The 24,856-nt window shown below is 41.4% G+C and overlaps 1 protein-coding gene across 1 annotated transcript in view; it reads right to left on the reverse strand.

The window, feature by feature from the left end:
* The window catches only part of traf3ip1 (TNF receptor-associated factor 3 interacting protein 1), a 36,765-nt gene extending 11,909 nt beyond the window's left edge, over positions 1-24,856 (reverse strand). Inside the window, exons 1-13 of the mRNA XM_079518991.1 lie at positions 24,610-24,856; positions 20,888-20,956; positions 10,854-11,015; positions 9,580-9,708; positions 8,471-8,917; positions 8,309-8,383; positions 6,589-6,664; positions 6,414-6,434; positions 5,675-5,759; positions 3,836-3,922; positions 3,513-3,648; positions 3,026-3,062; positions 2,872-2,948 (exon numbers count right to left, since the gene is read on the reverse strand). Coding sequence (XP_079375117.1) covers positions 2,872-2,948; positions 3,026-3,062; positions 3,513-3,648; positions 3,836-3,922; positions 5,675-5,759; positions 6,414-6,434; positions 6,589-6,664; positions 8,309-8,383; positions 8,471-8,917; positions 9,580-9,708; positions 10,854-11,015; positions 20,888-20,956; positions 24,610-24,732 — 1,524 coding nt within the window. The 5' untranslated portion in view covers positions 24,733-24,856. The remainder of the gene's footprint in view (positions 1-2,871; positions 2,949-3,025; positions 3,063-3,512; positions 3,649-3,835; positions 3,923-5,674; positions 5,760-6,413; positions 6,435-6,588; positions 6,665-8,308; positions 8,384-8,470; positions 8,918-9,579; positions 9,709-10,853; positions 11,016-20,887; positions 20,957-24,609) is intronic.

The raw sequence follows: 24,856 nt of genomic DNA on the forward strand, positions 1-24,856 counted from the left end.
CTCTCACTCAACAGCCATCCATTTGTGTGCCACGGTGGTTTATTTATACATTACGAACCTTCATCAAGCCTAATTTGACGGGGGGGGTAAAGAAAGGGGGGGGGGGGGGGGGTGCACAAAAAAAACAATCTTATGAAAACGCAGCTGCTGCAAAGGGGGCAGGATTCTGTCTAAATAAAAAAAGACACCCTCCGAGAAGTATCTTGGAATAATATACAAATGCACCGAGGGGGTCACGAGGAAGGTCGTCCCCATAAATATACAGCAAATTCTTCAGTCGCACACACAGCGGTGGGATATGGCAAAATACAATTGCGTCGACTGTTCTGAGAGCTCCCTTTTATTTACATCGACTCAGCGATGCGGTGGGCAGGCGTTGGCATTAACAATAGCGAAACGGATTCGGGGGGAGGCGTAGAAGACGAAGTGCAGAACTTACGATGGGGGTATAATAAGCCGCAGACTGGATTTCCTTAAAAATGGCAAAGTGAAAGCTTTTTGTGTCGAAACTGCATGTGCAGTCATAAATCAAAAGGGATCAAAACTAACTGAAAGATGGTGTATTTTGATAAACGTCAGCGATAAAAAAAAAAAGAGAAAATAAAAGAAACACGCTCGCTGAAATTTCAAACCTGTCACGCCACATGGGATGGGAAGCTCAATATTTACATTTTTAACCCTCCATGTTCCGTCGTGATTACAAAAAAGAAAAAAAAAGTGACTCCATTACGCTGACCCCTCTACCCTTTCATGTCAGGAAGGAAGTCATTATAGTCCTTTATACAGCTGACAAGGCAAGGCCAGTAATGGGGGGGGGGGGGGGGGGGGGGGGGGGCGTTCTGTACGGTTCCTATGAGCAGATCTACCTCCTATTCAGACTGTAGGGGTACCTCAGAGCAGACCACGTACAGGATACCCTGAAATGAGGGGCTTGGAATCCCTGAAAACTGATGAGGCTGTATTAAGTCAATCAGCATCAATCCTATACACGCTGTGGTCCGGTTGCAACAAGGCATCCCACTAGTTCAGATTGCAGCTTGGGGGGAAAACATCTCTGAACCGTGAGATCGATCGGAGGAAGAAAGGATGAGTCGCACAGGCATGGGAAGAAGCTAGATTATACACTAAACCAAATCAAACCGGTTAAACCATACAATTAAACCAATTAACCAACGGAAATAGCAGATCTACAAGCTCACAACAACACGCTGTGACACGATTTCTTTGTCCATTTTCGACCGAGGATAGGGAGGAACGCTAGGGTTGAAGTGGTTCATTCGCAGCCCAGACTATGACTTAGCCCAACACATAAAACCGTGTAAGTCAAGCAAGTCGTCGTCCAGTTCATCGCTGAAGAAGATGAGACAACCTCACTGGAATGAGTGATGAGGGACGGAGGGGTTGAGGTCGGCGGAGGGAAGGAGGCAGTAGACCAGAGGGCCTTTCCGCATGAATGGCAGTCCCAAAACAGTGCATCCATCAAGAGTCAGGGTGGTCAGCTGGGCAGGGAAGGCACGGAGCATATACGGTTCGGAGGAGAGGACCACCCAAAACAGGCGGCGTTCGTGCGCCACCCCGCACCGCTGGAGCACACACAGACCCAGACTTCAAGCTTCACACTGATTCACTCTCCAAATATTGACGATGAGGGAGCCCTCTCTCCCTCTCCAGCTGATAAACACAGCAGCAGAGGGGAGCACATGAGCCACACGGCACCAATGCGTCACCTCGGCAGCGCAGAGGGCACGGTTCGGAGTCATGAAAAATCGATCAAGTATGACAAGCATTTAGAGTCGGGAGGCCAAGACGAGATGAGATTCAAGGAGCTTGACGGGAACACAAGGCCATCGAGCGCGGATTGTTTTTCATGGAGGACGTTCAGTGACAAAGTGAAGCCGGGTTGAAAATCCCATTGTCAGGAAAATTGGTTGTGCATGGCCCCGGTTTTCCACAATTACCTAATTCTGTCACAGGGCCACACGTGGCAAGGGATTGTGAACTGGCCAAACAATTGCTCTGAAAGCTAGTTCTCCAGACAGCGTAGATCAAGATAATGGTGCAGAATTTTCTGAGAATGCTATACTCGAGACTCATTTAGGCATGTCTAAGAAATGGTGTAACTCTATCTAGCCCTGGAAAAAAAATGCTTACTTATGCCCCAGACATCTTGATGTGTGTGTCAATTGTGGTGTGATGTGTGTGAGGCCATGCTTGTTTGGTTGTTATTCCTTCTGCTTCAATGAAGAGGAACATTTTTCACAGGTTTCACGGCATTGGCAATTACACCACTGCACTTCCAATATCTTTCTTTTGATAATAGCCCGTGTTGCTTGGGGCTTTGCAATCTGATCAAACCTCCAGCCCCAAGGCGCAGACTTTCCAGAAAGGTTGGCTGATAACCAGTGGTGGAAAAAGTACTCAATTGTTTTACTTAAGCAAAAGTATCAATACTGCAATGTAGAACTACTCCATTAGTAAAAGTCTGGAATTCAAAATATTGAGTAAAAGTACAAAAGTATTGCCATCAAAATGTACTTAAAAGTATCAAAAGTAGAAAGTACTCTTTATGCAGAATGTCTCATTTCAAAATGTATACAAATACTTTGATAATAGCAGATCTACAAGCTCACAATGCGACGCATTGTGAGCTTGTAGGTCGGCTATTTTCAAATGGCCGAAATCTATATAGGGCTGAAGAAGGGGTTAATGTATTTTTTTGTAATAATAATAAAAGTAACTTTTAAGTTTTCAAATAAATGTAGTGTAAGGAGTCACAGGAGAGGAATGAATGGGATGGGGTTCTTATCAAGTCTGCTACTGCCCTCTTGTGGTGATGGATGAGAACTGCCACTGTGTAGACTGTGGGCCTACCTGCTCTTTAGGCTTTGGGGAGGACGGTGATGATTCGTAGTCTTTCTTGGTTTCTAGGATCTTTTTCACGAGCCCACCTATGAAGAAGATTACAGTGAGAGATCCATCTGTTGTGTGGTAGTTTTTGCTTGAATGAAAAGACGGAGATAAATACCATGTTTTTCGTCACCATCTAGTTCATCTGTAGGTGCCTGTAATAGACAGGAAACAGGAGATTACGATCCTATGTCAACGTTTGCAACACAACCCCCCCCCCCCCCCCCCGGTATTTAAAAAGAGTGCTGTGATTTTTGCCCCCCCATAAAACATGATCATCAGATACTATGATTAGTCTACAGAAAGTGTTAAAATTATGTTTTTATGTGTCCACACCCACCAGTTCATTAAGTATACCTGGTTTTCACCTTAGCACCACCCCACCTGAACTTAAGCCTTGCTTGATGTCACACAAATGATTGATTGACTCAAAGGCTGTCAGGTTTCAGGAAGAAAGATAATAAAATACACAGGGAAGACATATTTGAATGTTCTAACCACAGCTCTATTAGAGTAATGTAAACAAAACAGAAAAAGTACAAAGATCACGGCACTCCATCTTTAACCAAGCAACCTACTGCTAGAAGGCCTCCTTGTCCACTTACCACCTCCATCTCTGGGAGTACTGGGGCCGGAGTGGCGGCCTCCTCCACTATAAACTGCTCGTCGTCATCCTCCTCATCGTCAGACAGCTTCCTCCCCTCCATGATGACCGCTGCCGGGGGCTTGGCACTAGCTAGCCTGGTGGGAGAGAGAGGTAGAGGACGTGATTCATAGCTCAAGAACTCAAATCTGACATGGACATTTGAAACTTAAACTTAAGGCACTCCCACCAAGAACCAAGCATAGCCCGTCGGTAGCATGAATGACAGCTGTTTGTGACATCAGTGTGTGTGTGTGTGTGTGTGTGTGTGTGATGTCACGTCACCTCTCGGCTGGAATCACTTCATTGCAGCTCTCCTGTCTCTTGACTCGGGGAGCGGCAGGACGAGCACTGCTGGGCCGTGCTGTCCGCCTGCAGGACATACATTCACATTTCAGCACTGGTGGAAAAAGTACTCACATGTTCTACTTAAGTAAAAGTATCAATACGGAAATGTAGAAATACTCTGTTACAAGTAAAAGTCCAGAACTCAAAATGTACAAAAGCATTGGCATGAAAATTTACTTAAAGTACCAAAAGAACTTTAAGTGTAAAATATGTCCCATCTAAAGTTTCCAAATGTATAAAGACTGTCGGATGTTGTATCGGATAAAGTCTACAAAGTAACTAAAGTTTTCAAATAATTGTAAAAGTACAATATTTGGATTTGAGATGTAGTGGAGTAGAAGTAAAAGTATTGGAAATTGGAAATACTCAAGTAAAGAACAAATACCTCAAAATTGTACTTAAGTAAATGAACTTTTCACCACTGTAGAACACTAATCTTTGTTTGTCAATTGTTTCATTGACTCGTGAAACACTGATCACGTAATTCAGCTTTTATGTAAAAATGGTTAAGTTGGAATCACTAATCAGAAGAATTTAAATCAGATTATTGTCCATGAATGCTAAGTCAACTCAGAGAGTGTACACATGTAACCAAAAGTGTTTGTAATTGAAGGTAACGGATAATGTCAGTAAATTAAAGTAAAATACAGACAGACTTTTCTCATCTCGTGCGACTGTGCCATACAAAACACAGACGTTGGGGGGGAATGGGGATTTCTAATAATACCCTGTAATACCCTTAGAAGTTTACTAAGGTCACATTCACACCTAATACTTTGGTAGACTCGATGCGAATGGGCGGAGAAGTTGGGATTTCATTTGCTGTGGTTTTCCTTCACACTGCGCTGTCATCCGCAGCAACTGGAAACGCAGCAGGGACATTTATCAATGTGTTCAATTCATAAACTAGCCTACACAGTGAAATCTATGGTGTTAAAATTATCCTCATAACGTGCATGTGTCATGCCGTCGGGGACTGGACCTCTCTCCCCCTCTCTCTCTCTCTACGCACGCACTGTTCTTTTGGGCATGGAGGCTCAGGCACAGCGCTGAGCGCACTGAGCACAGACAGCTCAATAAACTTCATCTCAAGTTTATTGAGATGAAGAAAGTCCCTACTCCCCACACAGTGACAGCACTCCATTTTTACGCACAGACAGACAGACAGAATATTCTGTAGGCTACACTGCAGTGTTTTTAAGTGTTTCCTTAAGCAATTGATTAATGTACTCGTCCTCATATTTCGATCAGGGCTTCGGTCTCCTCATTCGACCAGGTCTAGTAACGGGACATCTTTGCGCTGCGTAAAATATGCCTTCTCCGTCTCCAACTGTGTTTAGAGACGGAGTCCTCACCCGCCACATTGTTTGCTTCATTTCCTTTATTTGCTGCGGATTGCATTCACACCTGCACCAAATCGAAATCAAGTGCGATTGGAAGCAAAGCAAAACCCCCGTTTTTTGGCAGAGTAGAACGCGATTCTTTGATGCGTATTGGATTCGAATAAGGATTCACACCTGCCAAACGAAGCGCACTTTCCGACAATGTGCAGCAGGATTCGTTTTAATCGCAGTAAAGCTTTCTGGTGTGAAGGCGACCATACTAAGAGAGTGTACAAATCCATTTGTGTTACAAATGGATAATGTAACACTGAGACTGCATAATGTGAGGCAACTTAGTGAAGGTGACATGATTTAGTTTTTTTATAAAAGTGACAAATTTATTTGAATCGCATTGACAGCAGATCATGAAATCGTGCATGCAGATTGTTCAGACCTGTTTGCCGTGTGGGACAATGTAGTCTCTGTGACGTCTCCATTTTCCAGGGGGACAGGTCTCTCAGCCAACGGAGCCTCTCCATCTATGATAGGACCATAGTGACAGGGTTGGTCAACTCAATGAAGCTCTCGAGTCAAACACTAAACTTCTACTGTATGTACAGTACCAATTGAGACCGGGAACGCCTTAGCTTTTAACCACTTTACAGGGTTCTAGCACCATATTGAAAGTAAAATGTCATCAGTTGAGAGAAAGTGTTTCAAAGTGTCCAATAATAACAATAACAACCAAATTATAATAACTCTCAACAAGCATAATTCATGGAGACCCATGATCCACAGCCTCAGCATCAGACGTCCTCCTCACCTCTGATCAGGGTTAGGCACATTTGCATCAAACTATTGTGACACTGCATTCCTGTACAATTTAAAGGAATGCATGATTTAAAGTTTAAATCATGCCATGCCCTTCATTAAACTCTCAAAATGTATAATTATCTGTTTTGACTCTCATTTCCATCATTCCATCTGCATACTTTCTCATCAACATAGCACCGCGCCTTACTGGAAACCATATCTAAGCTACGTTGACAAACAAAAAAACTAGTTTAGCTTGTAGAACTTCCTGTCCTCAAATAACACTGTCATATGAGAAGCCATCTATCTATAAAGCATGCAAGTCTTAGTTTGTGTATACTAGGCATGCACATATCTGAGAGAGAAAGTCAAAGACATACCTCCTTCGCTGTCTGATTCATCTGTAGGGAAGAGAACATAAATAGGAAAAGGACACATTATTCCCTGACAAAGAAAATCCTCAGAACCTTGATACAAGGTCTACTTCTGGGCCAAGCGAGAGGTGACCCATGCAGGCGTTGAATAATATAATGGGCGGAAGGGTGCCGTTAGTACCTTGACCGCCGACCTTTGGCTTGCGTCTCTGCCCTTTGGCAGACGAAGGCCGAGGTATTCTGGCGGGACTGGCAGACTGGCATAGGAGGAGACATGGCAAAGGAAAAATACATAGTTTAATGACCACGCACCTACACACTTAATAAAACAAGCAAATAATCCTGCTTTCATTTCATATTCCATAAGTTCTTTAGATACAGAGCTTATGACATCCCTCTGAAAGGAACAGTGTTTGTGTAACACACACACACACACACACACACACACACACACACACACACACACACACACACACACACACACACACACACACACACACACACACACACACACACACACACACACACACACACACACACACACACACACACACACACACACACACACACACACACACACACACACACACACAGGGAAGTTAACTTCAGGGTTCTCTATTATTTCTTTAGAACATGAAGCCGATGTTACCTGGCTCTCTATTGCCTCTGCTGGCTATACAGAGAAAGAGCAAAGAACTAGGTCAAATACAAAATTCTAAAATAGCTATACCGCAAGGCGAGAGACTAAATGGCATACAAGCCATGAAGCAGCTCTTATACCAGTCTACAAGCCTGCAGTGGTGGAAAGTATGTAACTATGTACATTTTGAGGTATTTGTACTTTACTTGAGTTCCAATTTCCAATACTTTTACTTCTACTCCACTGCATCTCAGAGGCAAATATTGTACATTTATTCCACTACATTTATTTGAAAACTTTAGTTACTCGAAGCTTTGATTATTACAAACCATACATTAAAAACTTCAGCCCTATATACATTTCGGCCATTTGAAAATAGACGATCTACAAGCTCACAATGCGATGCATTGTGAGCTTGTCGTCACAATGTGATGCATTGTGAGCTTGTCGTCACAATGCGATGCATTGTGATCTTGTATAGTGCATAGTGACTGAGTACATTTTGATGCCAATAAATACATTTGTACTTTTACTCAATTGCATTTTGAATTCCAGACTTTTACATGTAATAGTAATAGTAAAGTATTGATACTTTTACTTAAGTAAAACATTTGAGTACTTTTTCCACCACTGCAAGCCTGTCTAGTCCTAAATCAAGCAAACCACCACCGAGGTACTAACAATGCTCAGAGCAGACAGCTACAGCTACAGAAATCCCCCAACTTCTATCAGCCATATACCGTAAAGCCAGGCTTTCCAAAGATGGAGACGAGTTGTTAAATCATATATTATCAAAATAGAAGATGTTTTTTATATTTAACTCGCTTCACCAACAGGCAAACCTTACACCATAGTCACTTCAAGAGAATTCCCAAATATAAAACTATTACATCTACTGAATATGAGCGAAACAAGCTAGACGGGCAGGAATTATAGTCTAATGGACCTGTACCTCTGATCTTTCATCTTCAGCCTAAAAACATACGTAAAGGAAAAGAGAAATGAACAACATTTCCTGTTTTGTGTTCAACGCAACATTAATCCTACAATGATATTAGCACAGGGCTTTATATATTATATTTAAAAAAAAATACATTTGGAATGAGAGGAATGAAACCTCAACTGTAATGTTTACATTTCTTGTTTGTGTTGTTGTTTTTGTTACTGTTTATGTCGCTGTCAGTTTAATTCTGATTTTGTAAAAAAAAACATTTAAAAGTTAATAAACAGAACGTTTAAAAAGAAAGGGGGCAAAACATACCACTGGCACAGGTTTGGCTGATTTACTAGGCTCTGTCGAGTGGGGCTTTTGCCGTGCTTCCTCTGATATTCCAGCCTACACACACAAACACACAGTTAAAAAGTGCGAGACAAATTGTGTTCCTGACACTTCGAGGTGTGTAGACGTTGGATAACAATATACCTTCAAGTCGCCTTTCTCCAGGCCCTTAGTTCTGTCTCCGCCATCTTTGTGTCTTCCACCGTCCTTCTCCCTCTCTTTGTCCCTGTCCCTCCGTTTGTCTCCATCGCGTTCCCTTTTGTCCCCGTCTCGTTCCCGTTCTCTGTCTCTGTGAGAGTCCTTGTCTCTGGTCTTCTCGCGGTCTTTCTCCCTCTCTCTGTCCTTCTCCCTCTCCCTGTCCTTCTCTCTGTCCCTGTCTTTGGTCCGTCCTTTGTCTTTGTCCCGGTCTCGGCTCTTGTCCTTGTCCCGGTCCTTGGTGCGGTCCCGCTCGGAGCGGTGGTGCTTGTCAGAGCGCTCCGCGTCACGGTGGTGATCCTTCTCTCCTTCCCTCCGCCTGCTCTCCTGTTCTTTGTGTTGGTCTGGGTCCTTCTGGTCCTGGCTGCCGCTACGCTCTGTGATCTCCTTCCTCTCCTGGGAAACGGACAGAAATGCAAAGATTAATGAATAAAATGTATTCTGGTGAACTCTGGAAAGTTGCCAAAAGTCATATGGAGCTCGTATAGGTTAGAAATAAGCCACGTAGTTGCAAACGTCTGTCTCTCACAACAAACACACTCCATGCAGATGTAGCGTAGCCACGACCCATAGCCTAAAGGGATGCAACGCTCCGATTCGTTCAGAAACACACAGGCTTCCGTTTCAGACTGATACCTATTCACCTGCCTATTCACCCCAACCCCCCAGTGCAGCTCTCCAACGTTAAATCACTGGGCCCTAGTGGTAAGAGGTGGGACTGCAGGCGGACCCGTGGAGTTATGACTAGGAAACCCCGTGCAGCTGGGGTTTAACATTGAGCGCCGGTTTGCACTTCCACTTCCGTGTCCAAATCGAGAAAAAGTAGACGGTTCTTCCGGGTGCTTCAAAACGCCAGAGCAACTTCCACTGAAATGAATAGCGGGGAGGCGGGGCTATCGCTCCGCTTCAGTCTCTATCCTTTAATAAACTCTAGGATTCAGCCCCATCTTTAAACCACCATACTCCATGGTGGTGGGCAGCTACTGCACCAACCAAGCGCCAGACATTAATAAAAAGTTTGAGAACCACTAGTGTAAATGTAATGACATTGGTCTCACCTCTCGGTCCCGGTGAGGCTCCCGTCCCTCCCGGTTCTCCTTGTCTTGGGAGCGGGACGTGCTGTCTTTCGTCTTGGGGTCCGGCTTTTCCCCTGCCAGCACACGCTTCACTGCCTCCTCACTGGACAGCTAGAGCAACAAAAGAAAACACAGGGCATGGATTTGATACACAATCATGCCTGAGGAGAGTCGTTCAGATTGGGAGTACACTGTGAAATCCTCCAAAGAGTCTGTGGTAGAACATACATTTACATATTTAACATAGATTTAAGTATTATACAATGTTGAGGTACTTTTACTTTACTTGAGCATTTAAATTCATATACTGTATCCTTGAATGGAAGAAACTAATATTACATGACAATTTTAGTTACTAGTTACATACATGAATTGATAAATTATGATTTATTATTGTTATTATTATTAATAGCATTACTAATTACAATCTAATAATATTATTGTGAAATGGGCCGTAACATGATTATTTCTACCTTTGATCATGTATTAAGTATATTTTGATGCAAATACCTGTGTAGTTTGTACCGTTACTCAAGTAACATTTTGAATGCAGGACTTAACAGTAACAGAGTATTACTCCATTGTGGTAATGCTACTTTTACTTACAGTAAGTAAAGAATCAGAGTTATTCTTCCACTACGGAAAAGAATAACAAAGATTTTTCTTTCAAATATGAAGCTATTCTTTATCTAAGTTCAGTGTAAGTACCAGGCAAGCGTAATGTGTCACACTTGCCTGGCCTCTTTAAAGCAAACTCTCCCAGGACACCAACAACCTGTTGTTTACACCTGCAGGTCTCCAAGGTTCCATTAAAACATTTCAGTGTGAAAGCTGTCTCATGAGAGCTGGACCACTTTCCCCAAGAGTCTGGTGTGCAAAAGAACCTACTGAACGTGCATTCATGTAGAGCCATTATCATTTACGCTTCAACCAAAATAGTACAAAAAGTGCGTCAGAGAATAAATTATTGACTGTTGTGTTGGTTACAGTTGTCTGGAGTACAGTTGAAGGAAATACAGTTACCAATTGAGGTTATCACACACTCCCCCTTGGATACATAAAGTTTATGTGTCAACTCCTCCAGCAGTATTCTACCCATATGCCTGAGCTGTAGAAAACAGTCTGAAATAAAAAGTGGCGAACTGGCTCTCATTTGGCTTACAGAACAAAATGGATGTACATTTTTAGCACGGCGTCCTCAGTGGGATTCTACCCCCTAACCCAGGCAGTGCAGCGTCTCTTCCAGGTGTACAGACCTTGCTGAGACAGCACTTTGCGATGGCCTGCAGCAGCTCGTTGGTCTTCTCGGGTTCGTGTCCGGCAACGATTCGTGCAGGCTTGGCTCCCAGGAGCTCACCGCTCACCAGCATCACCACGTCTATGGCCTTCTGCAGGAAGGCTATCTTGGAGTCCTTATCCTACAGAGGGATGTGATATCAAGAGAAAAGAGTCGATGGGCTTATGTTTGTCGAGAGCCTAATTATACATTTCCCGTCCCAACAAAAGTATATGGAATTCATGTTTTTTTTCACCACATTTTTGCAGTGACACATCACATAAATACATTCATGTTAGTCAAGGCCTATTCACATAGTCCACTTTTCGGTGAAGAGGTGACCACTGAAAACTACAACATGATGTCACGCGACTCACGCCGCAGTGGTCACCGCTGACATCTCTGTTTTTACTACCCAACGAACGGTGGTCACCTCTTCACCGAACACTGGACTATGAATATGCCTTCAGTGCTATCTTGTGGGTTTTTCGAGGGGCGCTAGCCCCTCCTATGCACAGCTTTGTGTGTATGTCCGTTTGAGCATGAAATGTGTTTGTAGCACGGAATGTGATGATTTGATGGGCTCAGCACGGAATGTGATGATTTGATGGGCTCAGCACGGAATGTGATGATTTGATGGGCTCAGCACGTAATGTGATGTATGATGATGTACGCCCCTCACTTCACAAGTGTGTTTTTTTTGTTTGTTTTTTAATATCCCCTCCAGTTTCCCCCTATTCCCAAATACCTCCCGACCCACCTTCCCACCCACCCACAGTCCACTTAACCACCTGGAATTAATGTTTGTTTAGGGTAAAATAAAATGTAATTTTTGCCAGCCATGTCTATGGACTTTAACGTTTGTCTAGGGTATTGATAATGTTTGCCTAGGGTATTGACAACGTAAGATGTCCTCTGGCTGAAAATACTGCCCTCGCTGTGCCCCTCACTTCACACGTGTGATTTTTTTTAAATCACAGAATGGGGGACTCTTTTCATCTATAGTTTTCCAATAATAAACTCTGAATATCATTGCGTGGTTATGTTCTATCAAGGCCACATTATTGTTGCTCTTTAATGTATTTTAAAGCAGAGAGTGAGAGGAGGGAGGAAGGGAGAGGGAGGAAGGGAGAGGGAGTTTATTTCGCCCATGCAATAACCTGGCCAATGCACCAGCATATGCAAGCTGATAACACGAGAACTACATTTTCTGCTTACAATGTGTAGATCTCACAGTGATGTTTAGCCAACATTGACAGTTATTCAGATCATTTCGGTAATAGTCTCTCGAGACAGACTTCAAATTAAAAGAGGGCACTGTTTATCCTTTGTTTTGCCAATGGGTACCCAGATTGTTTCGGTAATGACTTTGAAGTGAAGAAAATGTCAACACAAAAGCTAAAAAAATAAAGCCATTAAAAGGAAAACGGTGTGACATGAGCTGTGACTAGACAATGGCATTTGTTATTAAATGCATCTTGTAGTCCCTTCCTCCAACCTTTTCTGAATGCTCCACTCCACACTCGAATTCCAACGTATGTATTCCAAATGATGCCAGTAAACCAGTATGGTCCTCAACTCCTTAAGGATTTGTGTGTTTCAGTTGTAAGCCTATAACCCTGTAGATTTCAAGTTGTGTAAAATGCCGGACACGGACACCACATTTCTATGCACAACTCTACAGTGACATTATTTCCAAACAAACCACATCAGCTGCATAGTCACGTGGAAAAATAGGATTTGGGGGAAGAAATCTCTACCTTGAGTTACACATTTATGTGCTCCTTGACAGTGTTAATTTATTTTCATGTAATGCTGTTACAGACTTCTACTCTATGGACACTTTTAGTCTGCAAAGTCAGCTTATAATATATATATAACAGGGAAAATAATTAGCTTTGTCAGACACTTCGCTTCTTGTTGTAATTTACAATGTTGTTTGCAATGCTCGTTTGTAATTTGAAGTTAAAATGTATCTGCTTTTTTTGGGACAAATTTGGTACACTCAGTAGCATTTGTACACTCTTCTTCGGGTTAACACTCAGGCTTTTACAGTGAGAAGACGCCTTTTAGGAGATGATGGCAAAAATGTGTCTCACATACTTGCACGGTTGCACCCGGCACACAAACCCTGTGACCCGGTTAAATGGTACCTCTCCTCTACCCTATCAACTTGTTCTATCTAAGGAACCTGCCAGCTGTGTAACACGAGGGCTTGTTGCCGGTGCCACCTGGCCCTTGCGGAGAACAGCTGATATCTGACCGGCCTTTGTAATGTAATGTCTGCCCTTTTCTCTCTTATGGCATCTCTATTCAATAGCTATGGCTGGCAGACGGTACAGAGCCCTTTACTTCAATACAGCTGACAAAAAAGGCTTTAGTTTAGAGAATGTGTGGTGGTAGGTAAGCTGCGAACAACCACAGGCCTTTCAGCCGCCGAATGAGGACTGCAAAGTTACAGTACATGTTGGCGTGCCTTTCTACACTGTTTTTTGTAAGAATTTAGTATGTTATTTAGCACACCCACTAGTAACATAATCCATTGAAAAATGTCTATCAATTATTTGGGGTTTCAACCATATGCTGAAATATCTAATAGAGGTTTTATTGCAAACCGACCACTAGGGGGCAAGCCAAATTAGTTTGCGATGGTTTTTGAAAATCTTATGCCCAACACCATGCCAAAATTCAAAAAGTATAATTGTTTTGATTTTTTACATATTAAATCCCAGTTTATAGGCATTTTAGCTCATTTTAGCCACCGTGGACGCCATCTTGAAAACGATGCCTTTCTGGTGCATACTGTATATCTATTCTACGTCCGAGCATAGACATGGTAACGCCCCGCCTGCCTCCGATTGGCCTACCGACACTGCCCGTCTTGCCTGTCCTCCGAGATGCAAGGGTACTCCGTGGTGGGAAATAATTCAAGTACAAGAGAATGGCAACACGCGACAGTAACTTGTAACTTTAATTTGTGTAGAAGAGGCAAACTAATATTGTTTGTGCCGTTTGCTTTGATTGAATAATTGATTGAACACGTATGTACTATGATTTGATTTGGCTGTGTGTTCTAAATTAAAGTGTTAGTGTTGATTATCTAATTAATCTAATTATAGTAAACTTATACTAAAAACGATAAAGATCAAGGTATTAATCTAATTATAGTAAACTAATACTATACTAAAAAAGATAAAGATCACGGGAAAATAGACCTTTTTACAGTACAATAATGTTTCAAGTTTTGTATACAAATAAACAGGCCAACGGCATACACAATATTAGTTTGCCTCTTCTACAAAAGTTACTGTCACGCGTGCCAAGCTCTCATTCTCTTGTATTATATCATACTTGTATTATTTATTTATTTCCCACCACGGAGTAACCTCGCGGCAGACTATGCAGCATGTATCTTCCACCTCTGAGGAAACTCTGTTCAGGCCGGCAGTGTCGGTAGGCCGTTAAGCAGCGATAACAGGAACTTTGAACAGGCATAACTCATGCCTCGTCTGTTTTTAACCTCTTCTTTTATCATGCTTTTTCTTGTTTCATTGAATGTATTATTTAAAATCTAATTTATTAAATTTGAACTAACCCTTTAAAATGGTTAATGAGCAGAGCAATGAGGGGGGAGCAGCATCTCTCTCTGACCTAGTAGTATAACCGGTATTGGTGCAATACATAGTAGTGACTTGCTTCCCACCATTGTCTACCGTGTCACCAGCAGGATCAAGTGTGAAAACCTGGCACAGTGTGCAACCTCATCTCATCCTCTCTCTCAACCTCCCCTTTCTCATATTAAACAGCTGCCTGTGTCCAACATGGTGAGAATGGAAAAAATAATTATGCAGCTTTAACATTGACGCTTTAACATCAGCTTTTAATCATGATTTGTTCTTTAACTTGATAAATAAGCAAAATTGTTTCGTAATTACAAAATAAATGTTAAAACCGCTTCAGAAAATACTTTCTTTTTTGCAAAGCTTATATTTCTTCATACAGGCGGAGAGTGCCACGGTTCATTTGCTGCATTTATTTATTCATGCAGTGTTCAGATTTCACACTGTAAAGTGTGGCGAATCCCATCTTGATATTTCAAACACTGACACTGATCTGAACTGAAGTCAGCCACAGGCTTCTCTGTGCCCCCAACCGATTTGAGGTCGGCTCTTAACACTGCACACCTGAGTTCTGACACCTTGACGGGCTCACTCAGTCATACCCTGCCAGATCCTCTGACTTTACAGAGGCTACATGTCACACAGGTGGTGTGTATAGTGTTACAATCATCACTCGCGCGCACAAACACACACGCTCACCACTGTGTCACAGACAGGTGCTCTAGTACACAAGCTGTTTGTGACAGTGAGTGGAATAGTGGATACAATAACATGTGGGGCATTCACAAATGTATAATGAGCATGGATGCACACACACACACATACAATGTGAGATGGCGACATGGGAATATTATTATCTATAGTGTAAAGACGATGAGATGTGATTTGAGGAGATACTCAGTCACCTGTTTATCAGCTCAATTTAAATTGTCCCATCGGTTCATGATAACTTCACAAGTTGGCTTGACAAAAAACAATATGCAGTCATTACTGGGAGAAAATGGTTTGCAAGAGGTTCATCTGGGGTTAACAGATTCACTCTCAGACATTGCTATATCGGCACAAATGGAATTCACTGGCACCAGCTTTTAGGAAATATGTCTGTAGAGGACTATTAACTAGGACTGAACAATTTGAGGAAAATATGCAACTGCATTGCAATTGTGAGTCAATTTGTGATTTCAGTCAAGTTACCACAACATTAGCCTAGAAAAGTCTCCACAAAGCAAGGTTTGCTACCCAGCTAACCCAACTCAAGCAAGTTTGAAGTCTCTGCAAGTTGATTTGCATACCATACTGAAATGAATGCAAACCAATGGCTTCTTGGAAGGTCAAGAAAAATGAAAATCGTCATCAGTATATACAGTATATACCTTGTAGACATGTGAGCTAAATATGCAACAACCTATCGTCATTTTAGTATATAGTGTGAGAGGGTGTTTAACCCTGTAAGACCCGGATACATTTCTACTTGCAAAAAATAGATTTCAACCTTACTACTACTTTGTACTACTAGGACTTATGTTAAAAAAATATGTTAAAAAAAAAAAAAAAAAAGTTTAATGAACATTTTATGCAAATTTATAATAATTATTAAAATAATAATAATAAATTAATAATTTACATTCGGTGGATATCTTTCACAATAATACATGATACATGTTCTAGACATTCTAATGATCACACAAATATATGTATTACATGCATTTTAGTTACTTTTATCAGGGTTAAAGATTAAAGGTCATAGGTCAATTTTGATTGATTAGAGTCCAGAGATTTTGAAGTGGTGTAAATTTGTGCCTCTGTGGGGGGTATTTATATGCAAATATCATGACCAATGGCATTGCAAGACTAAACAATGAACATCAATGATGATGTTTAGGTGAAAAAAGAATAAAAATAAAAAAAAAGAATCAAGTGATTAATTAAAATAAAAATGTTACCGAGAAGCATCGTTGGGTCTTACAGGGTTTTAAGGGTGAAAAGAATGTATGGACCATTGCCTAAAAAAACACTAAAAACTTTGTTTAGAAGTCCATTTTGTACTCCCTTCACTTGTGCAATTAATTTTCATATTAACACTTCAATTTCAGGTCAGACTTTTAGGTGAATGATAGACAAGTATTTAAATACTATTAATCTAAACTCATTTTTGCCTGAAATAAAATGTCAAGATTTCTTTTACTGTTACCTGCTGTGTCAGGTAACAGTCACATGTTACTTAAAACAGTAGAATACCTTGTTTAAGATTTATTGCAGCATTTGTAAGTTGCAACTTGCAATAGTTCATATTACGCTTATTTTTCGGTTAACTGTTCAACATTACTATTAACAAAGGTAATAGAGCATGCACATCCACTCTTAGACAGGTGCAATTATGGTTTGACCCCAAAAAAATTGCAACAGAAGGTTTCTCAACTGTTTTGTGTAGTATTAGGTGTCCTTAATAACATACTAAAAGTTTACCAAAGTTTGACCATGCGAAAGGTGTTATTTTAGCATAATATGCATAATATGCCCATGACATCCTATATAAGGCAAAAAAGTCCAAATTTCATCATTCTTTAAGTAACATGTGACATATGAAACTAGGGTGTTTGCATGATTCTGAATCCATTCCAAGCATTAGTTTTGCACAAAAAACACTCCTTGGGAGGAAAACGGCCACACAAACGTGATGAGGTCAGCACATTTGGTGGATATGGCCTAATTTAGCCCAAGGAGTGTTTTTTGTGCAAAACTAATGCTTGGAATGGATTCAGAATCATGCAAACACCCTAGTTTCATATGTCACATGTTACTTAAAGAATGATGAAATTTGGACTTTTTTGCCTTATATAGGATTGTTCCGCTGGATATGGTAATCAGCGTTTGGTTTCTATTAATAAATATGCACAACTTGCCAATAGTGTTCAGTTACCACTAAGGTATAAGAGAAGTGAAATGGGATAGTGCTTGCCATAAAACGGGGCAAGCACCAGGCTTCTCTCTACAAAATGCCTCAGACACAGTGGGGGTGCTGATAAAGGGTGAACAGCCAGCAGCTGTGTAAACAAGAGTTCCTCAACCACTTCTCCCTCCAGCATGCTTCTCCCATGCCAGACCTCACAGCAGGGTGCTCCGGCCATGTCAAAGCACAAGTCAGTTGTAATACTTCCTGGTCTTTCAACCAATAGTAAGGTTTGCTGTAAACCAACCACAGGAAGGAGCTCAGCAGCCAATGAATGTTAGCTGATGTGAACCTGCCCAACAGGGCAGGTCTAAGGAAACAGAGGGTTTAAATCATAGACATATATACATAGACGCCCCTTCCGGCTCTGAGGCGTGTGTCAAAATTGAAGGCACTATTTTCCCGACATTCCTTGCGAAGAATAGCGGAAGCAAAGCGGAAGCTTGTCAAGCTTCCGCGTGCGTAACATAAGTCCCGGAAAAGACGCGCTGTGATTGGCCAGTAGTCACTTGAGTGACAGCGAGAGACATGGAGGAGTCACATGAGTGACGTCACTTGGACAGCGACGCACTACGCAGTCGCCTTCAGCAAATGCCTTCAGCACTTCTAAATAATAAAGCTGCGGAGAACTGTTGCTTTGTGTTCACTCTTTAATGTTTTCTGTTAGTAATCTAATCCCCCTGGCTCTGATGTTGTATTGTTAATAACTTAGTTGTTTGTGTTTGTTTGTTTGTCTTGTTTTGTATTGTAATGTATACGGTCATGACTGTTATAAAGATTTGTTAAAAAAAAAAAAAAAAGCCTTCAGCACTGCACTTCCGCCTTCATTGGGATACACGTCGCCCCAATGAACTGCAGCGGCAAATGAGGCATCTATTTCTTAATATCTATGGTTTAAATGGCCTTGCGCCAGTTTCAATAGGTTAGATTCAGCAACCAAGGATGAATCCATGCCTCTCCAGAAACCTGGAGAAGAGAGACTCTGATGGGGAACTGGTAATTACTGTTTTATACTCTGCCTACTATCTCTGTTAAATACAAATGATTAGAACGTATATGGGAATGTAACAAATGTATATTCTTGTGTTTCTATATCTATTTCAGGTTTAAAATCTATGCCTATGCCTATGTACCACTAAAGCCATACCTGGCACTAACATCTGTCAATTAAGACTACTATAATTGGTTATGATAGACACTTTTCACTGTCTTTAATAGCTCAATTAATCTGTTACCATACTTATCTAAAACCAGGCAGTCTGTGCAGATAAGCCATTTATAGATGTGTTAACTAAATGTTTGTTGAAACCAATGAATTGATAATAAAAGTTATAAATACACTCTGTAGTCCTAAAGTATGATTGGCGTGAATATTAGCTACTGCTCTTCCGAGTTCTCAAATTAGGTGTCTTCTACCTATAGTAAAGTGTGACAACCACAGAATGCTAGAAAGATGTACAAGGATGTTATGGGCATATTATGCATATTATGCTAAAATAACACCTTTCGCATGGTCAAACTTTGGTAAACTTTTAGTATGTTATTAAGGACACCTAATACTACACAAAACAGTTGAGAAACCTTCTGTTGCAATTTTTTTAGGGTAAGGTGCCTTTTTTTCATATATGCCCTCACCTATCTAGCCCAGGTGCTGGACAAATGGCAGTACAAGAGAAAGGAATGATTCCTGAAGAAGATCCCAGTAATCAAAATGTTAAATTAATAAACCAGTGGAGCCGAGTTATTCCTTATGAGTGTTACGGACTCTATCTATTTCTCCAACATTACTATTAAGTATCTGTGAAACCACTTTAACTTTTTTATACTTTAACTATTCAAAAAAAAAGTTTATCTTGAAAATGTGTGCAAATCTTTGAATAGATATAAATATAAATATTTATTTATAATATATAATTTATTTACGAACATTTTTAACTAAAATATTTGGTCCCTGAAACTAAATATTTTGAGATGGGGGTCTTCAGCCAAATACATATCATTTTGTGGTCCTTGACATGAAAACGAGAACCACTGATATAGCAACACTACGCCCCTGGGTAGGTTAACCCAGCAGTGTCCAAACCTTTTGTCATTAACATAGGTTAATCTCCTTCTGTCTCAGTCTCACACATGATGACTAAGGTACTGTAGCATGAAGCACAACTACTCAATATGTACATACAGTATGTCTGTACGCATTATTATTCTAGGAGAGATTGCTGAGTATGCATCTTGTTTTTTCAGTAAACCCCTGCTTCAAACGCCTGGGAGCACCATAGCACTCTTTTACTATTGGCCACAGCTTCACTGGAGCAGTTTTGAGTCAAGTACATGATAAATGGCCTTAGTTGCAATGTCATTTGTTGAAGGGGCAGGGTAACTAAGCTGCTTCCACTGCCACGTTCATAGCAGCAGTGTCGCTTTCCTTTGAATATGGTGTTTTTATGCCAATATAATGGAAAAACAAGCTAAGCACGTGTAGTACATTTACTGGAAGCCCTCTCCTGCTTGATGTTGCTATGTCATACTCTTGCAAATCCCACAGTGCATCATTGATGAGTAATGCGCATGGGATTATATACTATGTTTGCTCAGCACCGCTTGTGTCCATCATATAGACACAATAAAACATTTGTAAAGTTTGTTAGTAACGGTTGCCAATACCAACTACTTATAGTTTTACTATTTTTACTATTTATTTACTATTTTCTTTACTATTTCTTTACTATTTCCGAACAACAACAACAACCAGTAAGACGACCTGAGGGCGAGAAGCCGCGTGCACGCATCCGCCTTTGTGAAGGTGGGCAAGCGATGGCGCTTTGGGATGAGGGTCAGACCAACATATGGAATGAATTCTGTACTGGCCATATATGGAGCGTATCTTGAGTGTACAGGGTTTGATGAGGTCAGATCAACATCTGGAATGTCAGAACAGGTCAGCTCCATATATGGAGATCTAAGGGTGGCAGCAGGGGCAGTGTCTTGAGTGTACAGGGTTTGCTGAGGTCTGCCCATACAGTATATGGAGCATGTCTTGAGTTTACAGGTTTTGATTAGGTCAGATCAACATATGGAATACAGGTCAGCTCCATATATGGAGATCTAAGGGTGGCAGAAGGAGCAGTGTCTTGAGTGTACAGGGTTTGATGAGGGCCCAAGTAAGTCCGGGCCTTAACCCAAAGGCCCGCACATTTCTAGTTGTAAACCAGTGTAATATTGTATGGTGTCGTCCACAGTAACAGTTTGTGTATCGAGTTGTGCTTTTGTTTGAAATGTACCCATTCTGCAAGCCTCTTTAAACTAATGTTGTCCACTTTAGCCTGAATGTCAAAGTGAAAAATGTGAATTAGAGGAATGTGAATTAGACACAAGAGGAAGACTAGTCAAAGCTGTACCTAAACAGTTGAATCATCTGAACAAGGCCTTGTTGAACCAGCTTACCTTAACGTTATCTGACTTCATCTCATTTTCGCCAAAAAGGCCTTTCATAAAACCAGTGGTCCTGATCACCTATAAGTAGGGAGCAACACAAGACAAAACAATGGGAAAAGAAGGTTGCACTGATGAATGCATCAAAAGAGAGTAATAATCACATTTACAAGAGAATATGAAACAGAATATAGCAAGAGGATCACTTCAAAAGAGAGAGATTGTTTAGACCAAGATCAATCAGAGCAGTACGGAACTTGTACATTTGTGCTGTTTTGCTAGCATTTAAATCATGTAGGATGATTCAAATGTTCTTTTAAGGTTTTATACATTGCATTGACGTTACATTTGATTATATTACATTTGTTTTGTATTTGTGGATATTCATCATGGCTAGCATTGGCTACTAATTTCACGTTTTTGTGAAAATATCTGGCTTTTTGTTCACCGTTGTAAAAGGGCAACACTTAGCGGCTAGTTCAGAAATGTCTGAAATACCATGTTCCCAGATTAAATCCATGACATAACTTTACCCCATTAAATTCCCTAAGTGAGAAATTTAAATTGCAATTAACAAATTAATTGTGTTGAACAGGCTTGAAGTTGCACAAAGCCGATATGATATATATGATATATATATGATATATATATATATGATATATGATAAATAACCTAAATAATAAAGAAAGACATTTAATAACTTCATACTTTTAAGAAAACATAAATACTGGAAATAGCACAAGCTCACAACTCGTTGCACTGTGATACGCTGTGAGCTTGTAGAATTTGAAAATATGTGAATTTCTTTTAACACGAGGCACGCCAAACACGAGACTCTCGTGAACCAGGGTTTACATTCTTTAATCCAAGTTTTAATAGGATCGTATCGTAGGCTTCGTAGCTAATGTTGCTAACGCATCAACACAGACTGGGACACACTGGCCGCGGCCATTTTGAAGATGCGCGCGCATCCACTTGCATTGTAAGCCCTGCCTGTATCTCAGAAACGACATTGAGGGGCATTTTCTGTCCCAGACAAGCGTTTTCAACGGCCTGTAGCAGGCGCTGTGATACTCGCGGTCGGCTTTATCCACTATCGACCGAGAGAACAACAACCGGTGAAGACACCACACAAAGCAGTTTGTCACAAGAACATGCGATTACGGATATTTGGCTCTTCAAAGTAAGTGTTACGCCCGATAAAACCTTGGCAATATGCTATCGGGGGATTAATTAATGCTGGCGGGAAATGGGTTTTAACATGGAAACGATTGACGATTATACAAAAAAATTATTGCGATTATTTCAAATAATTGTGATTATCTCAAATAATTGCAATTAGGCGATTATGTAATAATTGTGACAGGCCTACAGTGAGCTACATGGCTAATCAGAAAAATGGAGTCACACTCACACCTGCCCTTTATCAAATATGCATGAGCCATGAGGCGCCATGCAGGCGGAGGGCGTGAGATAACACCTCAGAGCATTTGGAAAAGGAAAACAGATGAACTTGACCCCTAAATGAATTGGATTGCTTTATGCGTGCATGTGCCATTTGAGTGTGTGAGTGTGTGTGTGTGTGTGTGTGTGTCACGTCGCACGTGCATGCACACAGCTAGTATAACTATTCAGGCAGTTCTATAAATCTATGCAAACTCAGTGTCCAAGTTACGGTTCTACTGAAAGTTGTGATTTTAAAACCACATACCTCATATCATACCTTACGTCATATACTGTAGCAGCCAAGTCTATGGGATTTTTTATGTTTGTTTAGAGGGTACTTATGTCGAATCGTTTGCCAGCCACGTCTATGGACAAATTGTTTGTTTAGGCCGTACACCAAACGACAAAGTAAGACGTCGCCACTCACTTCACACAGGTGTGATTTTATTAATAATCACTTCCATCGATTCGTTCAAAGAACTGCTGCACCCCTAAGTTTGAGTATCTTTGTCTGTCCTCGACATCTCCTCTGTACCGACACTGATTCTTAAGCATCCAGTTGTGGAAACCCCAGCCAGCAGGTACTCTAGTCCAGACATAGCCTGGCTAATAAGCCAGACTCAAATCACACTGTCGTGTGGTATTTGAGTCTGGAGATGCTGTGTATGGATCTTGTTTCCCGGGGGGCGGGTTCAAACATTTTCTCTTTGACGCAATTGGTCAGAGCTACTGTCAGTCAAAGGTCTCAAGCATTGAACGTCACTGTACCAAAGCCCGCCCATATTGCATACCGTGTCCCGATTGGCCACAACAGTTCTCTGGTGTAGGAAATGGGCGTACAATTGAGCCTCTCCAGACCGTAATCCACCGGCAGGCAATTTTGTTTTGCCAACGGCTGATTCGGTCTGGCTTATTAGCCAGGCTAGTCCAGACAGTGGTTCCCAAAGTGGGTCCGGGGGTCCGGGGGTCCAGAATCACTGCTAGAGCCGTAGAAATCTTCTCTTATGGGGGTCCCTGGCATATCTTTTTGAATGGGGGGTCCGTGGGCTAATTAGTGTAAAAGTGGGGGTCCTTGACATGAAAAAGTTTGGGGAACTACTGCTCTAGTCCATTGGTTCCCAACCTTTTTATACTGAAGTATCACCTGAGAAAATATTTGGCTCTCCAAGTACCACCATAATAACTGATGTTAAAATACAGGAGGGTATACCTGCCCTTTTTGTTACATTCCTAGTAAGCCAATAATGCTGCTGCTCTGACAAAACTCTGTCTAATCACAATCATCAGCACAACTGATGATGTTTCTAATGTGATTCATCCATTCTCAAATCTTCTATTAACGGCTAGTTGTGTTGTCATGCTCATGTCAGCATCACTGGATAGCCTATTTCAACCAGCTGCTTGGCCAGAAGAACCACCTGTCCTGTAATAATATAAATATTTCATTCCACTTTTTTGGTACCAACTGTACTCATGCCAACACCTGTTGGCCCAGGTCTGCAGTTGCACCTGACCTCACTTGAGGTTGCAGAGGTCTTTGACAACTGAAGAGCAGCTGCGTTGATAGCACCCAATAACCTAATATAACCTAATAATATTTGTATAATCATGTGTGCCTGGCTTTTTCTTGCACTTGCACACAATTTAGAATTCATGAAACATTTGCTGGAGGTCAGGTGGCCTTTATTATTATCATAGTCCAGCAGCAAGCATCATATTAAGCTCCTTTGGATAGAGCGTTCAGATAGCTGATTATCTAACCTGAACGTACTGTAGCCTACTCCACTGATGATGAAACACAAACTCATTAATAAGAACTTTCATATAGGATCATCAGGAGACGAAGCACCCTGATGGAGGTCCAATGGTTTGTTGATAGTTATTGCAGTCCCTATAGCAACGAAACGACCTTTCTGGTATGATGGTGTTATAAACGTTATAGATTAGCATTGTTGCTCCGCTGTTATCTCTGTGCCTTGGTTGCACTCGCCACCTGCTTGTGGTGTAGTAGTTGAGATAAAACATGTTTGCTATTAAAGGCTATTAAAGTCCACACGGACACTGCAGTGGCTTCTTTGGGGAAGTGAACTTGCTTATTTAGTTTGCGTTAGCATGTTAGCTGGCTAGCTCTCTGGGCTGCTATACGTGGGTGTCCCTAAAAAAAACAAGAACTGATCTACAAGCTGACAACGCGTCGAGTCGTGACGCGTTGTCAGTTTGTAGATCTGCTTATATTTTTTCCCCCTAGGCGAGCGGCGCAGTGTTAATGAGCCTCTAGTGAATCTCACCTCGCTGAAGATGTCGTGCAGGTACCTGAACGGCGGCTTGCTGAGAAGCTTCTCGGTCAGCGGAGGTTTCTTTATCACTTTCCCCAGAGACTCCTGGGTCTTTTTCACCACTGCCGCGTTCATAGCAGCAGTCTGAAGTGTCACTTTCCTTGGAAAAAGGTGTTGTTTTTAGGCCAATATGACGAAAAACAAGCTATTAAGGGCGCGAGTGTAGTACATTTACGGGAAGCCCTCTCTCTCCTGCTTG

Source organism: Electrona antarctica, assembly GCF_951216825.1.
Source record: "Electrona antarctica genome assembly, chromosome: 13".
NCBI classification, from domain to species: Eukaryota; Metazoa; Chordata; class Actinopteri; order Myctophiformes; family Myctophidae; genus Electrona; species Electrona antarctica.